Raw genomic sequence first — 27760 nt, 5'->3', positions numbered from 1 at the left:
GCATTTATACTGGTAATCCAACTGACATCTCAAATATTTTTAATGACTCTTTCATTCAAATTGCTGAAAAACTTAAAGAACCTAGAACTTCATCTGATCATCTGGAACTCAAACATTTTTGTGCTGAAAAACTACCAGACAATATAAAGTTTGAAATTCCTCAATCGAGTCCTGAATTTGTGTTGCAATATATTAAAAAAATGGATGATTGTAAAGCTACAGGACTTGATATGATTGGACCAAGGCTACTAAAGGTAGCTGCACCTGCAATTGTAGAGAGTATAGCTTTCATTTGCAATGAAAGTATTAGGTCTAATAAATTTCCACAAACATGGAAAACTGCCAAGGTTACACCATTGCACAAAGCTGGAACAAAAGATGATGTAAATACCTACAGATCCATCTCTATACTTCCTTGTCTCTCTACCAGAGACTTAAAAAATGGTACTAACAGCTACCTCGCTTGTTTTTCAGCATTAAGAGGTTAGTGTTAGGACTGGTCAACCTGGTGTCAGGATAATGTGACTGGGTGGGACATCATGCTACATGTCTGCGGCATGATGCCCCAGTGCTAGACATCACTATAAACTGCCACATTGCAGACATCGTAGCGATATGACTGAAAAATCGTTAAAGCTACATTAAAAATCAAAATCACATCACATCACATCCTTGTCTCTCCAGATTGCTAGAAAAACATGCACATGATTCTTTTCTCAACTATTTAAACACTTATAATCTTATTCATGATAATCAGTCTGGCTTTCACCAGAATCACTCCTGTGAAACTGCACTTGTATCTTTGATTGATAAATGACTGAATGCATTAGATCAAGGAGAAATGGTGGGCACAGTTATGGTTGATTTTCTTATAGCTTTTGATCTTGTAGACCATGAAATTTTGCTTGAAAAGCTAAAAATCTATCAATGCAGTGAAAACTCTCTAAACTGGTTTACTTCTTACTTAACCGATAGAGTGCAAAAAGTATCTTTAAATGGTCAACTTTCTCAAAGTAAAAATATTAATTATGGAGTACCACAGGGCTCTTATCTATGGACCTCTGTTATTCGTTCTATTTATCAACGACTTAGCTCTTAGGGTAGGAACTTCAGTTTCTTCCACTGACCTCTATGCAGATGATACTACACTGGCAGAAATGGATAAAACCAAAATGGTACTTGAAAATAACTTACAAGATGCTCTAAACAGACTTCAAGTATGGTGCAAGAAAAACAATATGATCATAAATACAGAAAAAATGAAAGCCTTACTAGTTACAACACAAAAAAAACGAGCAAGGCTAGATAGCAACATACTCCAGGTTCTGTTTCACATTGTGAGCCTCAATATGACCTCTCATGATAAAATTCTTGGTGTATTTGTAGATAACAACCTTACTTGGTCTATTCACATTAAACATGTTTCAAAAAAAGGTTAATTCTTATCTTTGGCTACTGAGGAAAATCAAAACATACATTCCTCTTCAGTATAGGGTTATCTTTTGTAAAAGTTATATTCAGCGATATCTGGACTATTGTAGTGTAATTTGGGGTAATGCCTCTAATTCAAATGTAATAACACTTTTAAGACTCCAAAAGAGAACTTGCCATTTCATTTTAAATCAATGTATAGACAATTTCCATGATGCAATGAATAATATAAAGATTTTAACAATACATGAAAGAATATTTCTTAGAAAGGCCAAATTGATGTCTAAAGTATCCAGAAAAGCCCTTCCTGTCTATCTAAGCAATATATTTTACCAAAGAGATGCTGATGGTACTCCAAATTTAAGGTCCATAAGAAGTAAAAATTACATTATACCAAGTCCAAAGAAGGGATTGTTTAAAAAAAACTTTTTCAATATACTGGTCCACTGGTATGGCACAACATTCCCAGTGACATAAGGCAGGCTCCTAGCATTTCTTCTTTTCATAATCAGTGTCTCAAATGGATGAAATCTTTAGACAATTGAACAGTTCTAGTAAAATAAATACCATCTGCTTTTCTGTAATTTTGCATCATTTTCACAGTTGAATTTTTCAATGTAGGATGATATTTTATGTTTTATATATGTTTATATATTCACAGATGTCTGTGCATGTCTTCCAGGCTTAATTATTTAGTGTCAAGCCAGATTCTTCACATTATGTTGTATATACTGTATATATTGTACATAACAGATGGAAGGCCTCAAGGTAGATTAGTTCTGTAATTAACTGAGTTACCTTCTCTAAATAAAGTCTTTATTATTATTCTTATTATTGTTATCATTATACAAACTGATGTAGAGGAAGTAGCCAAAAGCATTTGCAAGACCCAGAAAATGGGAACTTTGCATTCTACTGTTTTCATTAAACAACAAGCAAATGCAACTTTCTGTAAAATTGTAGGATATTTAAAGTCATAATTATTAAAATAAGTAACTTTACCAAGTAAGTCAGGCCGACCATGCAAACAAGGCACTATTTGTTTGCAATATCTTCCTTAATTTTTGTAAGATTTATTGCCTTTTATTTCACTTGCACCTGCCTTCTGTGTTTAACAGAATCTTGTGAATTACAAAAATTCCATTATTGCTCTTTTTTACATTGCACTGGATGTTGTGCGTAGTATTTACGTTGTACTGGATGTTGTGTATAGTAGAAACTTGTGAACTCAAATACTTTTCAGTTTTAAGAAGAGGTCATAAAACTTTTGTTATGGTTGACATCTGTGTATAAAATTTAGCAAACAATTTTATTTGTGCAATTTTTCTCAAGTTATTGCCCTGTATGTCTTGCAGCTGAACACGGTGTATTACAGAATCTTGTGAATGATTGGCTGAACTTTTAATTCTCACAAGCCAATACTTCTCATCTGATTTTGATAAAGTAGGCATCAGGAACTAATGGATGTGTTTGATAATGACCTGGAGTTAATTATATTATATTGGGAAAGAGGTTTTAGACTGACATGGCCTGAGTAAAATTTATGCATGGTAATGACATGATCTTAATCTATCCAGTTGGCTGATCATGTCAACAATGTATAACAGTATTTCTAATCAGGGGGCCCCAAGTGGCCGAGTGGTCTAAAGCACTCACCATTCCAGATCACTGCCATCTCACCTCTGTCTGTGTGGGTTCGAGTCTCAGTTGTGGCTAACATGGGTACATGGGAAAGCCTGCCAGTAGCTTCTCATGGGTCGGTGGTTCTTTCCAGGGTTTTCCAGGGTTCTTCCTCCACCAGTTATACTGACCACCATGTACAACAACAGCAACAACAACAACAACATTTCTAATCTGAGTTTGATCAAACTTGTTATTAATATTTTATCAAGATGATTCACATATTGATAAATCACCTTGCCCCCACAATTCTTCTAAAAGTTATTGCTCTATGTTAAAATCTTGTGATTGCAACTGAGCTTAAAGTTTTCATTGCAATGTTTAGTACATAATATGTTCATTATTAGAAGATGTGCATGTTGATTCACACAATTTCTGTTTTTTTGCTCATTTTGATCTACAGATGCTTGCAGGATATCTGTAGTTGTAAAAACTTTTAAATTTTTTTTTCTTTCTTTAAAAAGCAGAATTTGATTAAATTTATATTGACTTAAAGGGATTTGATCAGATTTTGGCAGAAAGCATATTCACTTAAAGGAATTTGAAGTTTATACAAATAATGACGATCCACCATCAGATATGGCTGCAGTTAGTAAGAATAGAAAAACTTGAACTAACTGATCTTCAAAAACTGCTCAACAGTTTGACCGAATTTGATATAAGCATTTTGGCATGATGCACTTTCAGACTTGTATAATTAATGCCAGTTCACCATCAGATTTGGCTGCCATTATCAAAACAGACTTAAAATTACCACTTTTCTAAAACCTCTCAGCATTTTACCAAGTTTGAAAGTAATTATCTTTCCTTGAATGCAGCATGCAAATTTGCCACCAGCCAGTGGTCCAATGCCAGACAATTTTGTGGCAGACAGGGACAAAAATGAGTAGCCAATCCATCTGGCCAGTTGGATATTTAGGCATAAATTTAATCTACGGATTTTATGTTTTTATGATATTAAAAAAACATAAACTAAGTGAAAAATAAATAATGGTGACCTGTTTCTGATGACCACTGGTGAATCTGGTTTAGATGGAAAAATAAATAATTTACATTTAATCTGTGTTCATATAATTGTTTTAACTCCAAATAAAGACTATTCTGCATCTAAGCACATGCGTCTGCTGATTCTCAATGTCTGCATGTGGAACATTTTGGACTCAGTCCCAATGCATTCACCAATCGCTGTGTGATAGTCTTTTTTTGTTGTGGGCACAAGGCGGCCCAGTGAATAGTATTTTTGAATAGTTGGTACATGGTGGCGATGCAACTAGACATTTCCATATAAATAACCTAAGGTCTGGTACTGATGTCTATCTGAATTGAGTCATTGACTACAATTTCTCTTCTTGTATGATAAAATGTAGGGCCAGTTTATTATGCAAAGGACTAGTAACATTTTCTGATTACTGGTCCTGTGGGCTTGCTGGATGTTTTGGTGACTTTTATACGCTGCTTGACCGCCTTTTACAATTTTTACAAATAATGCCAAATTGCCATCAAATAATGCCCACACTGCTAAAAGTTAAAAAATATTTAAAGAACTTTAAAAAAATCACACACACAACAGAAGTTGAGCAATTTTGACTGAAAGCATCATGGCCAAAAGGCCTTTCAGTATCGGACAAATGATGCTAATATGCCATCAAATTTGGAAAGTAATACAAAAACAGAAACTTTAAATGTACAATTAATGGCATCTGTTGAAATTTCAACAGAAAGCATCCTGCTGTCCCAGATTTCTTGGCCAGCTATTCTTGTGTTTGGCTGCTGGGCAAATGTGAAAAATCTCAAGCGGGCATGTTCTTGATCAATTTTGGAAAGAAAAATTGTGGCATTAACCTGTAAACACATTCAGGGGAGGCAACAGATATTAGATTTTTTAGTTTCCCTTGTTTTGTTTATTGTCCAGTCACCATATATATGGTAGCTGATATATCCTGTATGTGACTGTATGGATTGTTTGTTTATTTGCATTTAATGCCACTTTTCAGCACGTGATAAATGGTAGCCAATATATTTGGTGGAGGAAGAAATCAGAAAAACACTGGGAAGAAACGCTAACCTGCAGGAATGTCCAGACAAGCTTTCTCACATAACCACATTGGTCGAGCCAAGACTTGAACCCACTCAGACGTGAGATGTAAGTGATCTGCAAAGGCTAGCACCTTAGACCACTTGGCCACCTGGGGCACATTGGCCATATGGAGCTTGAACACAATGGCTGCATAAAGAGATACATGCCAGTTGGTAACTTTATATTTTTGGGATACTTTTGATAAATTGGAATTCTCACTTTGGCTTCATTTTCTTATCATTTTGCATCACCATTCTATTTATTCCTTTTCTTTCCAGACGAGCTTGCATCCAATATCTTGAATCCAAGATCTCCCCAATACTTGCTGGAATTATTGCCCACATCGATACAAACCATAATCTGGACATTATACACAGTCATATCACTTCTGGTGACTGGAAAGCTAGGTTATGGCTTCAGATTCTCAACACCCCAGGTGCCATTCAACTACAGTACTCTGACCTTCAGTCTCCTACTAGGCAACAGGAGTTGAATGAGGTTGTTGTTAAGACAACAGGATGTGAAGGTCAGATGTTTACTGGAGTGATGCCCTTCTCCTGGTTGATTTATGAGCAGATAGATAGCATCTGGAGAACTGCCCAAGAAAAACAAGAAGAAAATGAAGGTAAGAAAATTGTAGGATATTCCTATATTTGAAAATAATATGTGCTCGTTATCATGCCTTCAGTGTATATGCTGTGGGGCATATTAATTGGCTCAGGTCTCAACTACTTGTGTATCTACCTGTCTGTCCATTTCATCTCTTCATATATTTATCCTTGGCTACCTTGCACAATTTCATATAAAGTGCCTACCTTAGATAGATGAAATTTTATAGGCATGTTTATCATAACAGTTAAATGACCCTGACCTGATTAAACTTTCAGACTTCTTTGGAGTAAAGGGCCTTTTCAAACCAGTTTTGAAGTTGCTCTATACAATAAGTTCTTGATATGGATAAAAAAAATACTAAAGACATCTTTTCTATGTTTTATAAGCTGGAAATAAAACTCTTCATATGTGTTTGCCTTATATCTATAGCTATGACATTTTCATGTTAAATTTATTGAAATCCTGCAATAGAAGCATGAATACTTATTATAAAGAATACAACTTAAGCTGGTGGTCATTCTTGCTTAGTAAGAGTTAGATGAAATGTGTATTAATTATTATGACGTTCTTTTCATTATGCATTCCCAATTGATTAAATGTAGTAAAATGTTTATACATCATGCTTACATTGTATTAGCTATGATGTCATTGCCTCCACTATCTGATCCTGTACTTACAATGGACAAAAAAACACTAATGTCAAAAGACAAAACAATGACTGTATTTAAAATGTACTACCAAAGTAGAGTTCTGTTTTTCAGGAAGTTTGGCTAATGATAACATTATTAAATCTATATCTGGTAAATTGTATTGGAATGTTTACGCTAACTATACCTTGTCCACCATGACAGATAACATGAGATTCTTGAACTTATTTATTTTCCAGAGAAGGCTTGCTATGCCATATTTGGATATTCTGTGATACATTCTCAATGCATACCTTATTTACTGTGATCTGTTTATGTTTCCAAATAAGGCAGCAATGTCCTTATATGGTATAAAAATAAATGAGGCTGAAAGTAGTTATCAATTGATCTAATATCGCAGAGGATTCAAAAGAAAATATCAGAAAAAGAAGGTAAACAATATTTTACACATATTCATACAATGATATGCAGCAACTCAGGTAATACAAGGAATATTTAATTTTCTTCAGTATACAGTGGAACCTCGCTATAACGTGATGATCAGGGTCCATAAAATCGGATCGCGTTAAAAGCGGGGTCGCATTAATGCGGGGTTTTACAGTATTTAACTTTTTTTCCGAGAACATATACGTGTATACATGTACAATGATCAAAAGTCAGCATCAGATGAATATTAACTGGAATGCATTAATTAAGATATATTCAAAATAATCGATGGCTAATATATTTATAGGTTATTACTGTGCATTAAAAACATTTACTAATTTTTATTTGTTTGAACAATAATACAGATTGACCGATAATACCAGACTATCGCTATATCATGAAAAGTGTATCAACACCGTATGCTACCGTGCCATCGTGGCATGCAGTTCATCCATAATGGATGTAATTTCATTGAAAATCGTACAGATTTAAAATATTCAATAATTTTGTAATAGTCTGAATTCGTCGTGTAAAATATAGGATGAACAAAATATTGAAACCATTTACTTGCCGTCTGATATCGTACGGTCATTGCATGCAGCTATTCCCGGGTCTACATACGGTGTATGTACAAATTTCATACCGCTAAAATTTTATCATATGCGACAACTGCAAGAATAATTAACAATCAACGCATGATTTCAGCGTGCAAATAACTTTTATTTCAGATTTTGTGAACATCAAAAGAAACATGTGAAAACTGCTAAATTAATCGTTGCGCAAAGTGCAAAGTCAGTGTGGTTCCAAATTTAAATTTCATCATTTCTTGAAAAATATATCCAATGACGTTTGCTTCTTTGCCGCGAACTGTTGGGTTCTAGCAAAGTCAAGAATGTTTCTTAATTGAAGGACTTTGACGCTGTCAACATCTTGTGTTTCCAGCCACCTTAAACTTGCTTCTAAATGTACTACTGCTTCAGACACTTTTGGTGGGGGAGTTGGGGTGCCATCGTCATCGTTATCATTATCGTCACTGGTTTCAGGTTCTGATTGTGCAGCTTCATTCTTCCTGCTGACATTTGTAACAATTTCGTCATCTGATATGTGTTCGTATATAGGGCAGATGTCATCTACTGAATACCAGTTAAGGATATCATGATGACTGTGCTCGTATTTTTTGAGTGCTTCTTCTGCTAAACGTACGTCGTCTTCAGTGAATCCTGTAAATTCAAGCTCATTGTCACTATCATTTTGTGTCGAGGGCGTAAAAGCTGGCCCAAGACCCTTTATCCAGCATCGTTCAATGCAGTGTGCAGTGATAGCATCCCAGGCTTTACCTCCAAGGTGACATACTTCTTTTAAGTTGAGTAATGCCAATGATGTGTCGACGGATGCGTTATTATCTGCTACCATTCCCTTTATCATTTCACGGTGATAATTTTGTTTAAATACGGAAATTATGCCTTGGTCAAGTGGCTGGATTTCTGACGTAGTGTTTTTCGGGAGGTACGAAACTTTGATCTTGCCATCACTGCTGACAAGATTTTCTGCTGGGGGGTGGGCAGGGCAATTATCCAGCAGGAGGAGAGCTTTTTCCTCCAGCTTGAGTTTTCGTAAATGAGCCCGAACATCTGGAACGAATGTTTTGTGAAACCAGTTGTCAAATATGGAGCTATTCATCCAAGCATTCTTGCTGTTAGTGTACTGAAATGGAAGTGCCTTCATATTTACATGATGAAAACATCTGGGAGCTTTCGATTTTCCAATCATCAGAGGTCTGACTTTGTCGCTGCCAGACTTGTTAACACAAAATAAGAGAGTCACTCTGTCCTTCCTCTTCTTGAAACCTTCTCGTTTGTGACTGTCAGTCTTAGTTAATTTTTTGTTTTGTTTTTTTTACTTTTCTCCAAATTTTTTTTCTCCATGTGTGAATGAATATATGAAATTTCGGGAGCCATGCTACGACCGCGTTATATCCGAATTTGCATTATGGCGGGGCGCGTTATAGCGGGGTTCCACTGTATGTGAGTAATATGTTCAAAAGTTTTGATAGTAAGCTGAAAAAGCACCAGGAGTGAATCACACCTGACTGCTCCATTGATACACATAGACTCATGTTATTACTCCATCCATGAAGTAGGGGTACTAATATTAGTACCAATATCATATAAGTTGTTAGTGTGTTATTGGTAAGTCAAATCACTTTTGATTTATTTTCTTTCCAGCATAGTAGGCTTGTAATGAACTATTTTTGTACCATTGTCTGATTTGTTTTTCTTTTTGCTGGTTTTAACAGCACTTTAAGCATATTGTTGGTTATATCATGCTGAGGAAATGGGATTCAAGTGCCTTTCCCAAAGACATTTTAAGGCAGCTGACCGAGGCATGCCTGGGCTGGTATTGAACTTGCAACCCTTGTATTGCAAATCCAATATTCTGCCAGCTGGGCTACCCTGGCTTCTTTGTCTGATTATGATGTTTATTGTCAAATGATGGAATTTAGTATTCCCTTTCTCCTTATCAAAATTTAGAATCTTACATATGTATATTTTTTCTTATAAGTTGTAAATGTGGTAAATTACATTCGCTTTCCTATATGGCATTTATAGCCTGATAAATCAGCCCTGAAACCTGTACTGATATTGATGGAGAGTTTGGGCCTGAACTCACCCATTCATTCAACTAATCAGTGAAAATTTTAGACACTGGTATTTCTTATGACTATTGAATTATGGTTGTTCAAAGGGTCCTTTTGGTGATATGTACAGAATATTTCCAGATCAAATCCTGTTTGACGACTTGTAGGTCCATATGGAAAAACATAATCCTACCTCCTGTGACATTTTGAAATTTCATGGCTATTCAATCAGATACACCAACCAATCAGATGTATCTTTGTCCAGTCACTCAATTTAAAGTTTCATTTGTTTTGGTCATATGGCTTACCCAGTCCTCCTTGGATTAGCACTCAGGTCAACACCACAGAATGAATAAATATTATCAGCCATTTTCCGTTTATTTTGCTTTTGTTTTATCATGTGTTAAATGAACTAAGTAGAAATCCACTGTATTGGGTAATTTGAAATAATCTTATATGTACTAATTCATCCTTCCAATATGCATGTGACAATCACATGACAAGATCCATGAAGGCTTGATGTATTGACATGACCAAAGCAACCAAAACTTGCATATAAACAAATGAGTGAAGGTCACATCTGATTAGTTGCTGTATCTGATGGAACAGCCAAATGAATCCATGAAATTCAAAATGGCCAAAGGAGGTAGGGTTGTGTTATTGCACATAGATTTACAAGTTGTCAAACATAGGATTTGACCCAGAAATATTCTGTTCATATTGCCAAAAAAAGTGGTGAGTAAAATGTACACTGATGTCTTGCAGACAGATATGTTTGCACCAACTGCATGATGAAATGAATGGGTGAGATCATACCTAAACCATCCATCAGTATCAGTACAGTTTTGGGGACTGATTTTACTGAAATATGGTTTATTCAGTACAGTGATAAGCTTGCTATAAATCTATGTTTGTTACATTGTCAGAATTATGAATTTCATCATAAAATTTTAAAACTTTTGTATGATCTCGTTTATCTAAATCAAGAATGTCATCCATTGTCATTTCTTTTTCTAGAAATATTTGATTTTGTAAATAAAATAAGTTCAGTTAAATTTTTTTCTTTTTGCGCAATTTTTGTGTTCTTGTTCCAGTGCACTTGAAGATGGAGAAAATTGTAGGTCTGGTAAAGGAGACCCAACTAGGACAACAGCTTGAGATGCTGGATAGTGTTTCTTCAGAAGACATTGGTTTCCTGTATGCTCAAGATTTTACCTACATTGTCTATCATGCCCAGTCACCTGTGGAACATGAAGTGAGTGTTCATAGAGGTCTGCAGTGATGCAGAATATCATTTTGAAATGATAAGGCAGAAGGCAGTCACCTGCTATTAAACTCATTCTGTTTAGGATTATGTAACTCAAAGAAAAAACTTTGTATTCTCTGCTGTTGGCTACCTGTCTCATCTGTTTTTGTTGTATTTCCTGTAAATTAATAACCTGTCTAGTAGAGCTTGTGAATGCATGTGCAGAGTTCTTCATATTATGTATACCTAATTAAATGCAGTCCAGTTGTTTTTGACAGACACTGATTGAAAAATAAATGCGGTATTATATAGTTCTTTTGGTTGCTTCATAAGATTTATGAAAATAAATTTTTCATTTGAGTACAATCATTCAGACTGAATGCTTATTCCTTAGAAATATTACATCTACAGTTGAATTGAAATCAAGCTTGTTGTAAGAAAGTCTGATGAGCATCTATACAAGGTCAAGGTCATGCTATGTTGACTTTTGATTCTAAAATACACTAAAAGCATTAATATTTCTGAAAGTGAAAGACAATGTTCACGCTTAGTGCAAATATCATATGTAGAAATTCAGGCAACACAATGAAATGTAAAATTAATTGGATATATAAAGAAGTGGAATGAAAATTGTATAGGTCACTAAATTAAAACTATTTAATAGTACATGTCTAATTACAGGATTGTTCAGTGGCAAATTGATGGTTCAGCTACCAAATTGTTTTCTGTATTTTTCACTATTGTTTCTGCACTTTCTAAAATCCTTACCAATCACTTACAAATTATCATTTTTGTATATTTATGAACATTTTTTAAACTGGTGTCTGTACCACAAATTTTGCTTAACATATCACTTCCAGTCATTTGTGTCTGTAAGGAACTTGCAAGCATCAAAAAATTTAAAAAACGAAAATAACGATCCAATCATATCAAACTCATTTTATAGCTGGTGCACAATGCCATCATGCAGACTTCAGCCATATTGCTGGAGGACAAGTCCCCTAACATCTTAGCCAGGCTTGTCTCGATCCATGAGAGTCACAGCAAGATTGTTCAACACCTTCGGTATTTCCAGAGCATTAATCAAGTGTGGCCTGAGTGTGCTGCAGCCATCAGGAGAATGCAGAAGGAGAATCCAGATCATTTTCTACTGGTGTCAGATCAATTTGTAAGTGTTGAATTGGTGCAAAAGTACACTTATGACTAAATGATAGAGCTTTTTAGTGCACAATATGGCACAATGCAGTGCACTATTATGTTGGCACATTATGCAAGGACAGATCTGGGTATGTAAAGTTTGCAGTTGGATTTGATATGTAAGTGAGAATATATGGTAATAAACAGAGTAGTAATGAATGGACTTGCTACACTTGATACGAGTATACCTGCCAGTGACCCAGGCAATGGTGGCAGGTTGTTGAGACTTGACAAATTTTGATTTTTTTGGTCTGTGTATGGGATTAAAGTAAGCAACATTATACAGTTGAAAATAACCTATCAAGAGCAACAAACCTGTAGTAGATGACTGGTAATTAAATTTTGAATAAATGAACAACATTTACCAGTTTTCTTTGATGAATTTAATGGACTTCAAACAAAACTAGCTCCTGAACATAGTATTTTCATATATCATCACCACACACAGACACGAAGTAGACATAACAAAACTTAAAATATATTTATGAATGTGATGCCCCACAACATGATTTGAAATGGTCTGAATGCAAAACTCCGTTCTGGTTTGAAGGACAGTCAAGGGTAACACCATATGCCCTTACAGCTGTCATGGTGGAACATAAAAATACACTTTCACTCTTTTTAATCAATTATTAAACAAAATCCAAATTCAGTTTGTTGTTGTTGTTGTTCTAGGGTTTAACACCATTTTTTTAGCACAAGATAGGCTATACATGGTGGCCATTATAACTGGTGGAGGAAGAACCCTGGAAAACCCAGGGAAGAACCACCGACCCATGAAAAGCTACTGGCAGGCTTTCCCACATACCCACGCTAGCCAAGCCTTGGACTCGAACCCACGCAGACAGAGGTGAGATGGCAGTGATCCGGAACAGTGAGCACTTTAAACCACTCTACCATTCAGGGCCCCAAATTCAGTTTGTATGCACCTTGTTTTATTTATGATTCAGTCATGAATTACTCTTAGTTATTACTGTACAATGGACTGTTTATAATTTCTGTCTACTGAAATAATCACAATTTGAATTTCCTTGATTATATTCTTGAAATAAATCTTTTTATCTCTATCCATCCTAAATGGATAGTTATATCAACATGGGGGGGGGGGTCACAGAAAGATTTTTTATGATGTATGGATCACTCGAGCTGAAAATGGTATAATTCTGAAATCCAGTATGGCCAGTAAGGTTCTGTTGACATTATTATGTTTATTGGTCTTAAATCTTGAAAATCATATTAGCACTACCTCAGCTGAATGGATGGTTGTATCTACATAGGGTTTTCACTAGAAGACTTGCAATGAAAACCGAAGTTACTCATGTGATATCTTTCAAGGTATTCTTTAGATATATCCACAAACTGTGTTAAATTATAAAAAGCTAGTAAATAGTGACAACAAGGTTTAGCAGCATTTTCATTTATTACCATGTATAATTTTTGTTTCCTAGACGCTTGCCATCCTTGGATTATGTCTGCTTATTGAGCAGCTCAGTCCTCCAGACAAAAACTATCTGAACAATGCAGGTAGTCGTCTTGAATGGCTACAGAAGATTTGCAATTATCGACCTGTTGTAGAAAAAGGACTTGATCTTAACTCCACATCCAATGGAACTAGAGTGGATCAAGCTGTTTTACAAGCAAAGTAAGTATACGTATCTTGATTATTTTTTTAGCTAGACACTGCTTTGGTGCAAGTTTACAATTATTGTATGAATTATGACAAGACCAGTTTAATTTCATGCCAGACTAGTTTTTGATGCACCAGATTAGTTTTGTTTGTAGTCATTTACTTAAACTTTTTTTATCTGATACAGTATAACTTGTCTTTACCAGTCACCTGTAGTCTGAAAAATTCTGGCTTTTGTTAGGAAAATCGTTTTTGAAGGGCAGTCATCTATCTCTTTTTCTGTATTTTGCAGATGTCTTTGTTATACAACAGTCTAATCAGTTCCATCTTGATTGCCCTATGTGTGAGGTCTACAATTCTTTCTTTATACAACCTTATTAGCTCACCCAGCAGTAAGGTCATGTGAGCTTGTGGTATGACCCAGCAGCTATGCATTATCCTACCGTCCATCATCAGATTGATTGTTACCGCTCTGAAGACTGTATTTATTGTGACTTTAGTCAGACATGGAATATAACTTATCAGTGCCTTAGAAAAGATTAATAATGTACCAGGGATCCCTATATAGTAAGGATGTTATTTTGCATCCGATTGGCTGTAATTGTTTATAATTTTGGAGGCCATAGTTCTGATTAGATTTTGATAAAACTTGGAAAAGAAATTTATATCATCATGATCTCAGACAAATTCAACAATGAACATGATTTATGCATATTAATACAGTGATCTTGCATCTGAATAGTGAGTTTGTTACCACTGTGGAGACCACATTTATGATCTCATTTTGATTGAACATCATCATAGTCTCAGATCATGCCAGACTTGTTTTTGATGCACCAGAATAGTTTTATTTATAGTCACTTAAACATTTTTATATGATACTGTACAACCTGTCTTTACCAGTCACTCATGGTCTGAAAAATTCTGATATTTTAGGAAAGTTTACTTTAAAATGAGTTTTGATATTTCTTTTTCTATATTTTACAGTTGTCTTGTTATACAGTAATCTTGTCAGTGCATTCTTAATCTTTGTTTACAGTACTGACCTTTCATTATGAAGCCTTTTTTAGCTCACCTTGCACTAAGGCCAAATGAACTTGTAGTAAGACCCAGCATTAGTTGTGTATTGTCTGTCCATCCATCCGTCAGAAATCCATCAGCAACTGATTATTATCTCTATGAATACCATAACTATAATCTGACTTTAACCAGACTTGGAATATAACTTGTCTGTATTTTGGAAGAGAGTAATAATGTATTGGATCCATATATATTAAGGAGGTCATTGTGCATCTGATTGGCTGATCTTGTTCCTAATCATGGAAGCCATAGTTCCAGTTATATTTTGAGAAATCATGCCAACTTGCATATTAATGACCTGATCTTGAATCCGATTGGCTGGGCTTGTCACTAGTCTCAGATTTGTTTTGATAGTTATATACATTATCCAGATGTTGGATGGAGTTGATTTGAAGTAAAATCTAATCTAATATCTGAGTTAATCTTTAATCTGATTTGCTGAGCTTGTTACAACTCTAGAGACTGAATTTCAGTCAGATTTTACCCAAACCTGTTAAGTAACCTTATCATGGTCTTTGGCTCTGTAATGAATGAAATCTGTGCATGTTGGTGAGTAATTGACTGAGCTCAGACTAGTTTTTGATAATGGTTTTTGTTTTAGCTTTTAATGGCACTTTCGGCACTTTATCTGGGCTATATCTTGTGGAGGAAATGGTGGCTACGTGCCTTTCGCAAGAATGCACCAAGGCAGCTGACCCAATCTGGTTTTGGTGTTCATCAAACACATGACTTTTGGATTATGAATCAGATACTTAGCCAATTGAGCTAAAGCAGCTTCCTCATTTCAATAATGAGCACTGACCATGCATATTAATGAGTTGATTTTGGATATGATTGGCTCAGGGTTTTCTTCAATGATGAACAAGCAAGGTCTACACTTGTAAAGGGAAGATCTTGCATCAGATTTGCTTCTGAACACACTAATCTAACTAATCCAGATTTTTATCAGAGTTGTTGAATAGTCTTATATCACCAAGTTCTTGGAAGAGTTTGATTATGAGCAAAATTTATACATATTTGTGACAAAACTCTGCATGAGATAAAGATACAAGATAGTTTGCATGGTTAGCTGTTGGAATATTTAGGCTATGACAGCGATATCAGGCTCACTTGAACCTCTTCTCTAATACATTAGTTTGATTAGTAAAATCGTCAACAGTTAGGTTATTTAAGCCAGTTAGATGATATCAAGCCCACTCAAGCTAACTTTACCTATATGTTGCCATTGTTCTGATACAGTTACAGGTATCTACAACAGTGGGCAAAATTAAATATGGGGTTTGTGAGAAATTTAAACTGAAGATTGATGTTTGCCCTCACTAGTCTTAAAAAAAGATCGGCAACAATCACTGCCACACAGCTGACCCAGGCTAATCAGAGAGCTTATAAATACTCTGGCAAGGATCTAAATGCTATCAGCATTGCTGCCCATGACCAAGTCACTTGAGGCAGAGAGATTGCTATATCAGGATAAGGTTCTGCAATTCATGCCATCAGTATAAAAGTATACATTAAAAATTTTTTAAAAATAATGTGGGAATAAAAAGGGGATATTTATTAAATACAAATCCACATAATTGTTTTGTCCCAAGTCGTGGGAAAGAACTTGTTTGATATTGGTGTAGGAACATAGTCACAGACTGATGGCCTTGATATTCCTATGTCAGATCATACTTGTTCTTTCCAGCCACTTGGAACAAAACTAGTATGTAGTTTTGTCTATGTACAGTGGCTCACCTAAACCAGTCCTGGATGTATCATCACCATATGCTTAACACAGCTGTAGTGATCCATATCTACAGTATTTGGTGTGGGAACCCAGCCCCAGACTCTAGATGCAGTGTTGGGCACTAGGTGGCACCATTTCTAACCCCAGTTCTGTTACAGATTACCAGCATGTACACATGACATGCATTCCTATCCTGAATTGCACCAACAGAAGATGCTCATTTTTATTTCACAACTGTTATTTTCCACCATTTCCATGATTATACAGAGGAGGTTTGGGAACAGGTTGCCAAAGAAATAAACATTGCAGAAGGTCTGCATTCCAGAGCTCACTCCTGGTTTCCTGTGTAAATTCACCAAGGAATGGGAGAGACTGTAACCCATGGGTCTTGCAAATTGTCTCACAGGACCTCCAGTTCAGGTTCATGACCCTCCCTCACCCCCACCCAGTGTCAAGAGTCTTGCTAGATATGCCCTCTGAGAGCCCCATACAAAGTCAAAACACTCTTTAGTGAGAAATAAATACTCTCATTATGAAAAGCACATTAGGGATTGTTTGCAGTAGAAACTTGATGAGATTTTACTATGAACACCAACCAACTCATTGAGGTATCCAAGATCAGAATGGAGACAAGATAGGTTCACAACACCATTTACTAAGTGGGTGGACTGTGGGTGCCCTTCATTCAGGAAGTGAGTAGGTTTTGGCCATTTTAGGAGCATGGCATGCATACAGATTTCATAAGCCATACTGGAGGCCTTTCAGTTGTTGTAGATGTTGTATGGAAAATGTGTCTCATTGTGTCTGACAACTCAACTGTCATCAGTTAATTAGAGGGTAAAGCAGAACCATGTTCCCTGACCTGTGCCACTTTTTTCTGGTTGATTTTCTCAGGTGGTATCATTGTGTTAAATCACATTCAAGTCCACGTAGAATGGCCAGTTCATGCTTCGATTTTCAGTGAAATTTTACCATCTGGAGTTGACCTTCTGTGGACCTCTTTGTGACAAAACAGAACACCAAGTTCTAACCTTGATCAAGCCAGTCCCAGATCTGTAAGCCTGGACAATGAATGCCTATTTCCAGATCTAGGATGGTTTTAGGAATACACCTTTACCCTAACTCTTTAATACTCAAAGTTTTGAAAAAAGTGAGAGAATTTGTGTGCCAGCTAAATTTCTGCTTGTTCCCCTCAAGTATGGAAAATATTGATTAACAACCTTCTGAATCAGGCAAATAAGATTCCCAAGAAAATCCTACATTTTCCTTGCCTGCTCATTTAACTGTATGTGCAAGTTTTCCATTGGAACCCATAGGTATTTAACCTGCTTGACTGGCTTGTGCCAAGCCAACCCTTGAAAAGAAACTGTTCTCCAAACAAGTCATGAACAAAATTGTTTGGACTAGAGGACCTACCACTGAGAAAGCTTATGAGGGAGGAGTTTTCTCCAAGTGTTTGAAGCAGAGACACATCCTATCCTGTACAGTTTCAATACCACAAATATCTAACTTCCTCTGGCTTCTCAAGTTATATCTGATTACAGTAAATGCCTACAATTTCATATTTGTTTTGCCATTATTAAAGGGAGGGGCCTAGCACAGAACAAAGACTTTGCCGACCTTCAAGCAAGTATTGATTTGTTTTGACTGAAGGCCTTGATCCTTCATTCAAAATGAAACTTACTATGGGTTCTGATGTAGAAACCTCACAGACTCATTCACACAAAACTAGCTATGGCAGGCCAATTCAGTGAAATTCACACCTTAGTGATTGATCCCATCTATCCGCATTTCTGCAACAAGGTTCAGTTTTTCTCAAGATAGTCCTGGCATTAATTCCCTCTCATGGGAAATCAGTGTTTTGTCTTGTAATCACAGACTTTGGACCCATCTTCCTTGAGGCATCTGCATGATTCCAACTAATAGCACTAAAGTTTTACCTGAGGCCGACTGAGCTGAACAGAAGAGAGATCTGACTGAAAGAAGTAAGGGATATTTCTGCACAGGCCTCATCATTCTTGATCAGATGATCTATCTATAAAGAATTAACCCAAAACCAGATGAATTTATTCTACATCTTGATTCACATGGTTGGGCATTCTTTGCTTGCATAGCATTCAAGCACATCTATTTGCTAATTTATATCTCTAAAATTGTGGGAATGGAAGTCAGAGATGACTTTCTCCAGTTTTTACCTCAGAGACCTTTCACCCCAAAGGCCTCAATTCAGCCTTGTGGTACCAGTATTAACAGTACAACAGGCTACCTTGAAGTCCCAGGTTGTTCAGGTTATTCAGTTTCTTCTAGATTTGCAGGAGTAAAATTTGTCATTAAACCCTGTCAAACATTGACCATGTGCTGCTAACCCCTAGTCCATACCTGACATAAGACTTAAAGCTGCTTCATGTAGATTAGAAGACTGGAGCCAGGACCATCTCTGGTGAAAGGGATGTATCTCCTTAAAACTCATTTGTTGTGCTGCTTAGTGACTCATCCCCCTCTGGATTACAAACTTTTAAGGGACCCTTCCCCAGTTTCTAGAAAGTTGCCAGATATGTTATAAGGCAACACTGCAATTCTTTGACTTACATATGTTATGATAGGAAATAATCTTTGTGTTCAGTTTTAAAAATGCCAGCAAATATGAACCATCTGAATTATTTTGCACAAAAGTTCCTAATAAGAAACCATAAGTACTGTATACTATATTGACTCTAAGATTTTTTAGCTTTCAGGAAATATAATCTTTACCTTTAGTTTTCTGTGTAAAAAAAAATGAAAAAGAAATTATCACTTTTTTAAAGTTCAGAAACTTAGTAACACTGAAAATAATTCCAAACAAAACTGTTGGAAAAGAAAGGATTTGGTAATTTAACCATAAGTTGAGTCATATGACTTTAAATGAGCAAAGCAAAATCTGTACATTGTAATTGTTAAAACTATGAGGCATACTTAGATTACATTAACTTTTAATCATGAATTGGTGCATATATTTAATCAACTGCCAATAGAATAATCAGTTAAATTCTTTTTTAGTTTTTACTGCAATTTAGACTAAAGATATAGATAGTATGTGAGTAAAAGCATCCTATTGTTCAAGTTTAAGAGCGCAAGTCGAGTAAAGGTTTTATTTTTTTCATTGAACCAAGATGGCTTCAGTTATAGCCTATTAGCTGGGGCATCTGTGTCCTTGGGCCACAGTCATAGTTTTAGTGCATTGATGATTTCTTTGCATTTACAGACAAAAGTGGACACGAATAACAGTGGTGAAGCTGTTTATTGAACATGTGGTGACATCAGAAAAGGAAGCAGAGAAACATGGACCAAAACACATCATGCCTCTCTGGGTGGTGAGTAATACTGCACATGAAACTTCTTGACTACAGTTTGCTATATGTTAGTACCATGATAGAGAAGAAATCCATTGGCTATTTAATGGTTGTTTTCCTTTATTAAAAGTGGTCCTGGATAAAAATGAAATATTTAAGGAACAGAGAAGGGCATCTTTTATCGGTATAAAGTTTATCTGGATCAGATTCTTACAGTGCCTATCCCTTTTACTTGTCCTCTTGAATCTTCACTAGTCCTTCCAACAAAACAATTTTTTAGACACCTATCAAGATTAACAATTTCTATTTCTTCGATGTCATCATCATTCATATTTCAGAAATACAAATCTTGCTTTAGAAAACTATCAAGGTTACTTGCAATGTTTCTCTTAAAGTTAAGAAGAAAATCAATGGCTGAGTAAACATTTTTAATCCTCAATATCTGGAAAAGAAGAACAAGACAAAGACTTCATTGACCAAGTCATTTCATAGTGTAGCTCCACAGGCAAATGATTTAAGACTACACTTAATGCTACAGTGAAAGCATGGTGAGAAAATCTCTCATTTTTACAGTATCATCATTGTGCAGGTTTTCACAGCAGAGTACAAACAATAATAATGTGAATAGGATATGTGTCACAATGATTTTTAATCCTTTAAGACAGAATGGTTAATCATAATGAGGGTTTTTTGATGACTATGGCACTACAATAGCAGTTTGGCAAGTACAAAAGTCATGTTTACAGGCTTTAACATACAACTTGACTGTATAATTCTAACATGTAAAATATATAGAGCCTCATTTTGAAATGTGAAAAGTCAAATCATACTTGTTCTAATCCTCTAGGCAAGCAATTGAATTTCAGGGATTTAAGTGGTTAGCTCCAAGAGAACTTGGACTTTATCTGATCATTCAGATTTTTGAAAAGTATATATAATAGTGTAAATAAACTCTGACTGGTAACAAGTGAAACTACTAGCCATTGGTATATTAAAATTGTGCAAACTACTAGACTAGTCCAACAGAAAATTTACTAGCCACAAGCTAGCAGACGACTGCTAATTTCTAGCCCTAACAATGTGATCATAGGGTTGATCTTTAATTATTCAGCTGTCTGTTCATTACATCCTCTCTTACATTCACGAAAATTGCATTGTTTAGAAGTAGAGATGTCATAATTTTAGGAAACTTCTATCAGGTGCACCTGGATAATCGATCCAACTGAAATTGTATTAAATGTGAACTTGAATGTCTTTGTTGTAGGTTTGTATATGTCAACCCCCAAGAGAGGTTTAAGTATAATTTTTAATAATATAATTGGCAAAAAGTGCAGTCTGAGCATTAGAAGATCAATTTATTTATTATATGTTATAATTACAGAAAACTGTATGAAAAACATACATTTATGTTTGCTACTTACCTGGATCTGCAGTTAAAATTCTCGTCACAAATCAGTTAAATCCATGTGGATTAGTATTCAGTATGAGAGTACAGACACAAAACAAATGTATAAATTATTTATGCATGACACTCACTTTATCTAGTCTACATGTCTTACTTGCGAATGGTCGTGAAGTCCATAAATGATGAATGCTGTATTACATCACTGTTGAAATCTTCTTTCAAAAATGTGTAGAGTGCTATTGATTTGTCCTTTTCCAGATCCAACATGTTTTTAAGTTTAACAAAATCCTTCTCCTTTAAATTTTGTTAGTCATATAACATGTGTGAGTCATATCAATAAAGCCCGTTTCTCTTAATATATGGTACCATTTTCTTTTTCAAAATTTAGACTGGTCCACTGTGTTTGTGTCTATCCAAATAAATAGGATTTGTGATGTGGTTCACAGTCAAGAATCCCATCTGTTTTCTTTGAACTGTTTTATGTACAGTTACTATAAATAGAAAATAAGGAAACTAGAAGGAAGTTTAATGATGAATAAATGTGCAGCTGCCAGTAGTCTCACGATACGACCCTCAAACTGTAATCGTTATTGTGCATCTTGCTCACTTCTGATGTCTTTCATCTGAACTTGAAAAGATGTTGTGGGTTTTTTTAAAAAAATTTAACTGGTACCCAGTTGCCCATTTTATTGCATGGGTTATTATCAATGGGCAGGTGCCTGAGTACCCTGGTACATGATGACATCTTTCGTGAGAAGCCCTACCATATAAAAGTTAGGTCAGATGACCAACTTTTAAGACTTGAGTGACTTTCATATTATTTGTATCTCTTTGTTATCCTTAGTATTTTTGAACTGGTTTCATCTGCACTTATGAAACTTGGAATTAGATGGCTCTCAGGGAGATCAATTCAGTCATACCAAAGTAGGTCACATCCAAGAGTGATTTTTATCATTTCACTATGCCATCTATTTCTGTACTTTATTTCACCTGCACTCATGAAAAGTGGTAGTAGATGCATTGCAAGGAGAGTAATTCCACCATACCAGAAATAAATCACTCAGATACCTTGGTATTTTTCTATATACACATCTTTTACTCCATTTATGCACAACAATAAATATCGAATTGTATGAGGAAAGATGTAATACATCCGTTGTAAAAAAATATAGGATACATGAGTATATGCATTCTTTTTTTTTTTTTTGATATCTCAGTTTCTCTATAAAAAAATCCACTATTCATTATTACCAATATTGTACAACATCAAAATCATAACTAAAATAAGATCACTACTTAATTAAAATATTTGAAAATATTTGGCTCTCTCTTTGGGCTGCTACTAATGGGCTAGAATCTGAATATAAAAGACTATGATTCCCAATCAGTGCTAGGCTGATCCCAGCATTACAGTGTATTCTGGGCTGATCCCAGCTTAAGTAGAATCAGTGCCAGGCTGATCCTAGCTCAAGTAAAATCTGTGCTAGGCTAATCCCGGCATTCAAATGTAGTATGGGCTGATCCCAGCTAAAGGTACACTATGCTCTAAGCTGATCCAGTATAATGTATTCTGGTGGGCTGCTCCCATCTTCAAGTAAATGTATGCTAGGCTGATGCCAGCATTATAGTGTACTCTGGGCTGATCCCAGCTCAAGTATAATTGGTGCTAGGCTGATCCCAGCATTAAAGTCTTTTCTGATCCCAGCATTATAGTGTACTCTGGGCTGATCCCAGCTCAAGTATAAGTGGTGCTGTGCTGAACCTAGCCTTAGAGTCCCAGCTTCTACAAACTGCTTGCTGATCCCAGCATTAAAGTCTATTCTGGGCTGATCCCAGTTTCAACAGACTGTGCTAGGCTGATCTAAGCATTCAAGAGTATTCTGGGCCAAGGTACATGTACAACACCCCTATACAAGTGTTTGCCAATGACTAAGCCTTGAATTCAACATTACATCATCTTACCACACCACTAATTCATCCTTTAATGATCATTATCAGATAAATCCATTGCAAAACTGGCAATATGTACCTAAAATAACTAAAGATCATCAAGTTGTGCATAAACTAAAATTAATTATCATAATGGCTCTGCTTCTGTTGGCATGGTGATTTGTATTTATTAGCAAACACTTTTGGGTCTTTGTTGGGGTGGGGGTTTCTAGTAAATATGGTTGTATTGCTCTTTATGTTATTAGCAAGACTTAGTTCTCTTTTTTTAATGGAGTTTTTTGAGGAGATTTGGTTTATGTAGGAGAAGATGGTTGGAGACATATGCAAATGAGTTAACAAAATTTTACAATCTCAATGTTTCTGAACTTGTGATGCAACACAGTGCTATTTTTCTTTAAATGTTATGTCATATTGGCTCAGCAGTGTAAACATATATATATCACTTTTGTAGCTTCATTGCAGTTTCCGGCGGCATCAGCATAATGATTTTTTTCATAAAGACGCTATTTTGAAATCAACTGGCCTGCAGCTTAAGGTTCAAGACCTGTCTATCAAAACAAACAAATGCCTATTCAGAATTTTATTTGCTGCCACAGCCAGAAATAAAAAGACAAATTAAGTTACTCTTCTTTTCATTCCATAGTGATGCCTGTAAAGTTTAGTGTTTTAAAACTGCTAAAAGTTAGATACAGTAGTCATACATGATTATTTAGATTGTGATTGCATGGAACGCTTGTTTCTTGTATGAATTTTTCTTTCAGCTGCTTGGTGACAATGCAAACTTAAAGCAGGTGCATTCTGTTGAAAATGTGGAGAAGTTCCTCAAAATGTGCAACAGAACTGCCATCAAGGATCTTTTAGGGTATTTCTGAAGCGTTTTTTTATACATAGCCACATGATTTCAGAAATAATGGTATCAAAGTGAATTGATCCAAGTACGGTCACACAAATGAGAGAGGAGAAATTTGTGTCCGGTAATGCCAAACTAACATTTATGCTACTGTGTAAAAGAATTAGCCATAGATTCAAATAGATGAATATGGCTGTGTTTGAAATGTTATGTTGTTGTCTCACTTTTGAATTGGATGAAATACGTACTCAGCAGAAATGCCAGACTTTTGTTGAGCCCATTTTGGCAGAAGCTTGATGTAGTCATGTGCATGTTCATTTTTCTGTGACTCTTCTATCTGTATGTCTTTCCACAGCCTAGACTAACTTCATTGTTAAATATTTTTTAAATCTCATCTGGCTAAATAAATGCCTTCAGTATTGAAGCTCAGTGACAGGATGGACATTCAGACCATAACCAACTCCAAAATGTCTCATAAACGTTTTTGATGAAATATAAGTGTTTTCTGATTGCAGTTTGCTTGAAGTGTGACTGCATCAGTGAATTACATGAGTAATTTAGCTGTATTATCTGCCAAAAGCTATAATGACAAAATGAATTTGTAGTTCTTAATTGTTCAGAATGGTTTTTGTACCTCAGAAACTCAACTGGAGTGTCCATTTTAGCTGGTTGCACATTTGAGAAATCCCAGAGTTGATGACTAAAATTAGTTTTCATTGCATTCATTAACAAGGATCACTTTCATGCACTGTTATTTTTTATAACTTGACTGGTTATTGTCTAGTAGAGCTTATGGTATGACCTTTTTGTCCATCATTCTATGTTCAGCTATCTGTTTGCACAAGTTTGTTATCCTAAACTACTCATAGGATTGCTATGAAACTTAAAATATGAAAAATTGCTCTGAAAATTCACATTCATCTCAAGGTCTAAGAGGACCTAAATGAAAATGGTGCTGCTCAGGCATCCTTTATGGCAAACTCAGTGACTATCTTGTAATCTTGTTTTTGTTAACCCTCCTGAATGTATGGTCATATCAACATGGGATTTTCACCTAAAGATCTCATATGATGTCTATTTGATCTCAAATGAAAATGGTGCCAATCTGACATTTGATATGGCTGCCATATTGTTGTAGCTATTCTCTAGAACAAAAATTCATATCAGCATAAGATTTACGTGAGGAGATTTATTGTCATGTCTTCTTGGAATTGAATGAAAATGGTACCAATCTTGTGTACATTGTGGCCACCAGGGCAGCCATCTTCAAAATCTTGTTATTGTGACTGCTAAAATGCTAAAAAATAAAATCATATGGGGGTTTCACTAGAAGACTTTTTATGACGTTAGGCTGGTCCTAAATGAAAAGGTGCTGCCCAGACAGTATGACTGCCACGTTGGTCATCTTAAAATATTGTTTATCACTACTTCTTCTGAATGAATGGTCATATCACCATGCAGTTTTCACCAAAATACTTTTTATAATGTGTTGTTCAGCTCAAATGAAAATGGTGCCAGACTGATGTCCAGTATTGCCACCATGGTAGCCATCTTGATAATCATGTTACAGCTACTCCTCCTCATCAGAAGGCCATATTAACATAGAATTTTCACCTGAAGACTGTTTGTGATGTATACTTGGTCCTGAGTAAATGTGGTGCTGCTTGGACATATAGTATTGCCAACACAGAGGCCAGCTGTAAAAATCACATTGTTTCTTTCCCAGAATTGGTATTCAAATCTTAGGATGCCAAGTTAGTCTTAAATGAAAATACTTTTTGTAATGTCCATTTAGTCCTAAATAAAACTAATGCTAATTTCTTGACTCCTCCTGAACAGAAAGTCACCACCCTCCACCCACCCCCAATCATTTAATTTCTTGAATCTAGGTGTTAATGTTTACACATTTGGATGTGGGGGTAGGTGGACATTATCCTTTAATAGTACAGCCATAAAGGAATTTCATGCCATTATCTCAATTTACATGTTCACATTGGAATGCCCATTTAATGGGTCCATATTACAATTGCACTGGGATAGTAAGGCATGAGATTAGAAATCTCATATTTGTGTGACCTTTGGTTGATTCTGTTGGACATAACTGGATGGTCATCAAGTGGTGGGTCATGTAAAATATGAAGTTGATTATTTTCCTGCATTGTCTTGGTTTCAACTGTGAAACTGGTTACTGGTAATGAATACTGAAAATATAATGTATAGAAGACACTATAACTTACTGGCAGCAAGGCATTTAGCTTTGATTATGTGACATCCAGGAATCGTTTGCTTGACACTAAAATTGGTTTAAATTGTTGGAAGTGATAGAAATTGCATCATAATAAATGGCAATTGAAAAAGAAAAACACAGGCCAGATCAAACAAGAAGTATTCTCATGTGTAATGGATTGACCCATATGTTAAATAAACAGATTTAATCAAATTCCTCCAGGATATGGTTCCAACTTAATACAAATAGTCTGGTTGAAGAGACATCAGATTGAGTCTGTTTGACTATCGTTTTTGTCTTGTCACAGGATTTTTCTTAGCAATAGAGTTTTTAATGTTGATTATGTATTAGGTAAACTGTCATTTGTTGTTACATATTAATGCCTTGCATTAATTTTCCCCAGGGAAGAGCAGACATGCAGCCATTGTGAAGACAAAATAGAGGGCACTCCAGTTGTACTACCATGTAAGGATGCAATATGCATCAGATGTTTCCGTGAGATAGAGGCCCTACGCACCAAGAAATGTCCAAAGTGCTCAAGAAACATCCCTGATAAATTTAATCCAGAAGCAACAGGAAAAGACAGGTCTGTTATGCAAATACATTTGTTAAACTTATAGTCCTTTTTCTATTCCTGGTATTTGAGTATCTAATAAGGTATGATAAATTCATTTGACAGTAACATTACACCCTTGATGCCTTGCTTTTAGTGACTCTTAACTAAAAACTATTATGTTCAGAAAATCGTATAGGTTTGTGTCTGTTAAGGAGACAGCTTATCATCTTTAATACTTAGGATATAATTCCCAAAATATTGTAAGGCCATAGAGCATTTTGCATGTTCATACCTTGATTTGTTTCTTTGTGCTATCATTTGTTTGCTTGTTCATTTGTTATATTTTGCTCTCCATGTCTTTGATCTTTTATGACCCACACTTATCAGACTTTATATTTGGATACATCTTATGAAAGGTCAACAGTTATATTAACAATGCCAAAAGTGAGATACCAGGACCTGTTGTAACAATTTTATTAACCATGTCAAAAGTGAGATACTGGGACCCATTGTAACAATTATATTAACCATGCCAGAAGTGGGAGACTGGGACCCATTGTAACAACTATATTAACCATGCCAAAAGTGGGTTACTGGGACCTGTTGTGAAAGTTATATTAACCACACCAAAAGTGAGATACTGGGACCTATTGTAACAGTTTTATTAACCATGCCAAAAGTGGGAGACTCGGACCTGTTGTAACAGTTATATTAACCATGCCAAAAGTGAGATACTGGGACCTGTTGTAACAGTTATATTAACCATGCCAAAATTGAGATATTGGGATCTATTGTCACAGATGTATTAACCATGGCAAAAGTGGGTTACTGGGACCTATTGTAATAGCAGATCCTTCTATCTCTACAACTTATGTTTCTGTTCCATTTATTGTCCACTATTAAAAGTACAAATGTCCTATGTGTATGTGAGTGATCTGAAGCTGATGTCTTTATAGATTTGTCAATAGTAAAATATAAAGTAGTCAATAAAATGACTGGTCCACAATTTTATCTGATGATGATGAACAGAATACAAAGTCACAAAGCAGTCCA

At 35.5% G+C, this 27760-nt stretch overlaps 1 protein-coding gene across 1 annotated transcript in view; it reads left to right on the top strand.

Moving 5' to 3' along the window:
* LOC149786028 (E3 ubiquitin-protein ligase rnf213-alpha-like) overlaps positions 1–27760 on the top strand; it is a 374561-nt gene that overhangs the window by 249891 nt on the left and 96910 nt on the right. The window contains exons 61-67 of the mRNA XM_089978102.1: positions 5467–5813; positions 10606–10766; positions 11704–11925; positions 13403–13596; positions 19632–19740; positions 23836–23936; positions 26555–26737. Coding sequence (XP_089834228.1) covers positions 5467–5813; positions 10606–10766; positions 11704–11925; positions 13403–13596; positions 19632–19740; positions 23836–23936; positions 26555–26737 — 1317 coding nt within the window. The remainder of the gene's footprint in view (positions 1–5466; positions 5814–10605; positions 10767–11703; positions 11926–13402; positions 13597–19631; positions 19741–23835; positions 23937–26554; positions 26738–27760) is intronic.

The sequence above is a fragment of the Sinohyriopsis cumingii genome, chromosome 12, assembly GCF_028554795.1.
Source record: "Sinohyriopsis cumingii isolate HCF-2022 chromosome 12, ASM2855479v2, whole genome shotgun sequence".
NCBI classification, from domain to species: Eukaryota; Metazoa; Mollusca; class Bivalvia; order Unionida; family Unionidae; genus Sinohyriopsis; species Sinohyriopsis cumingii.
The sequence above is the reverse complement of the archived record's forward strand: the minus strand, read 5'-3'. Positions and strand labels throughout refer to the sequence as shown.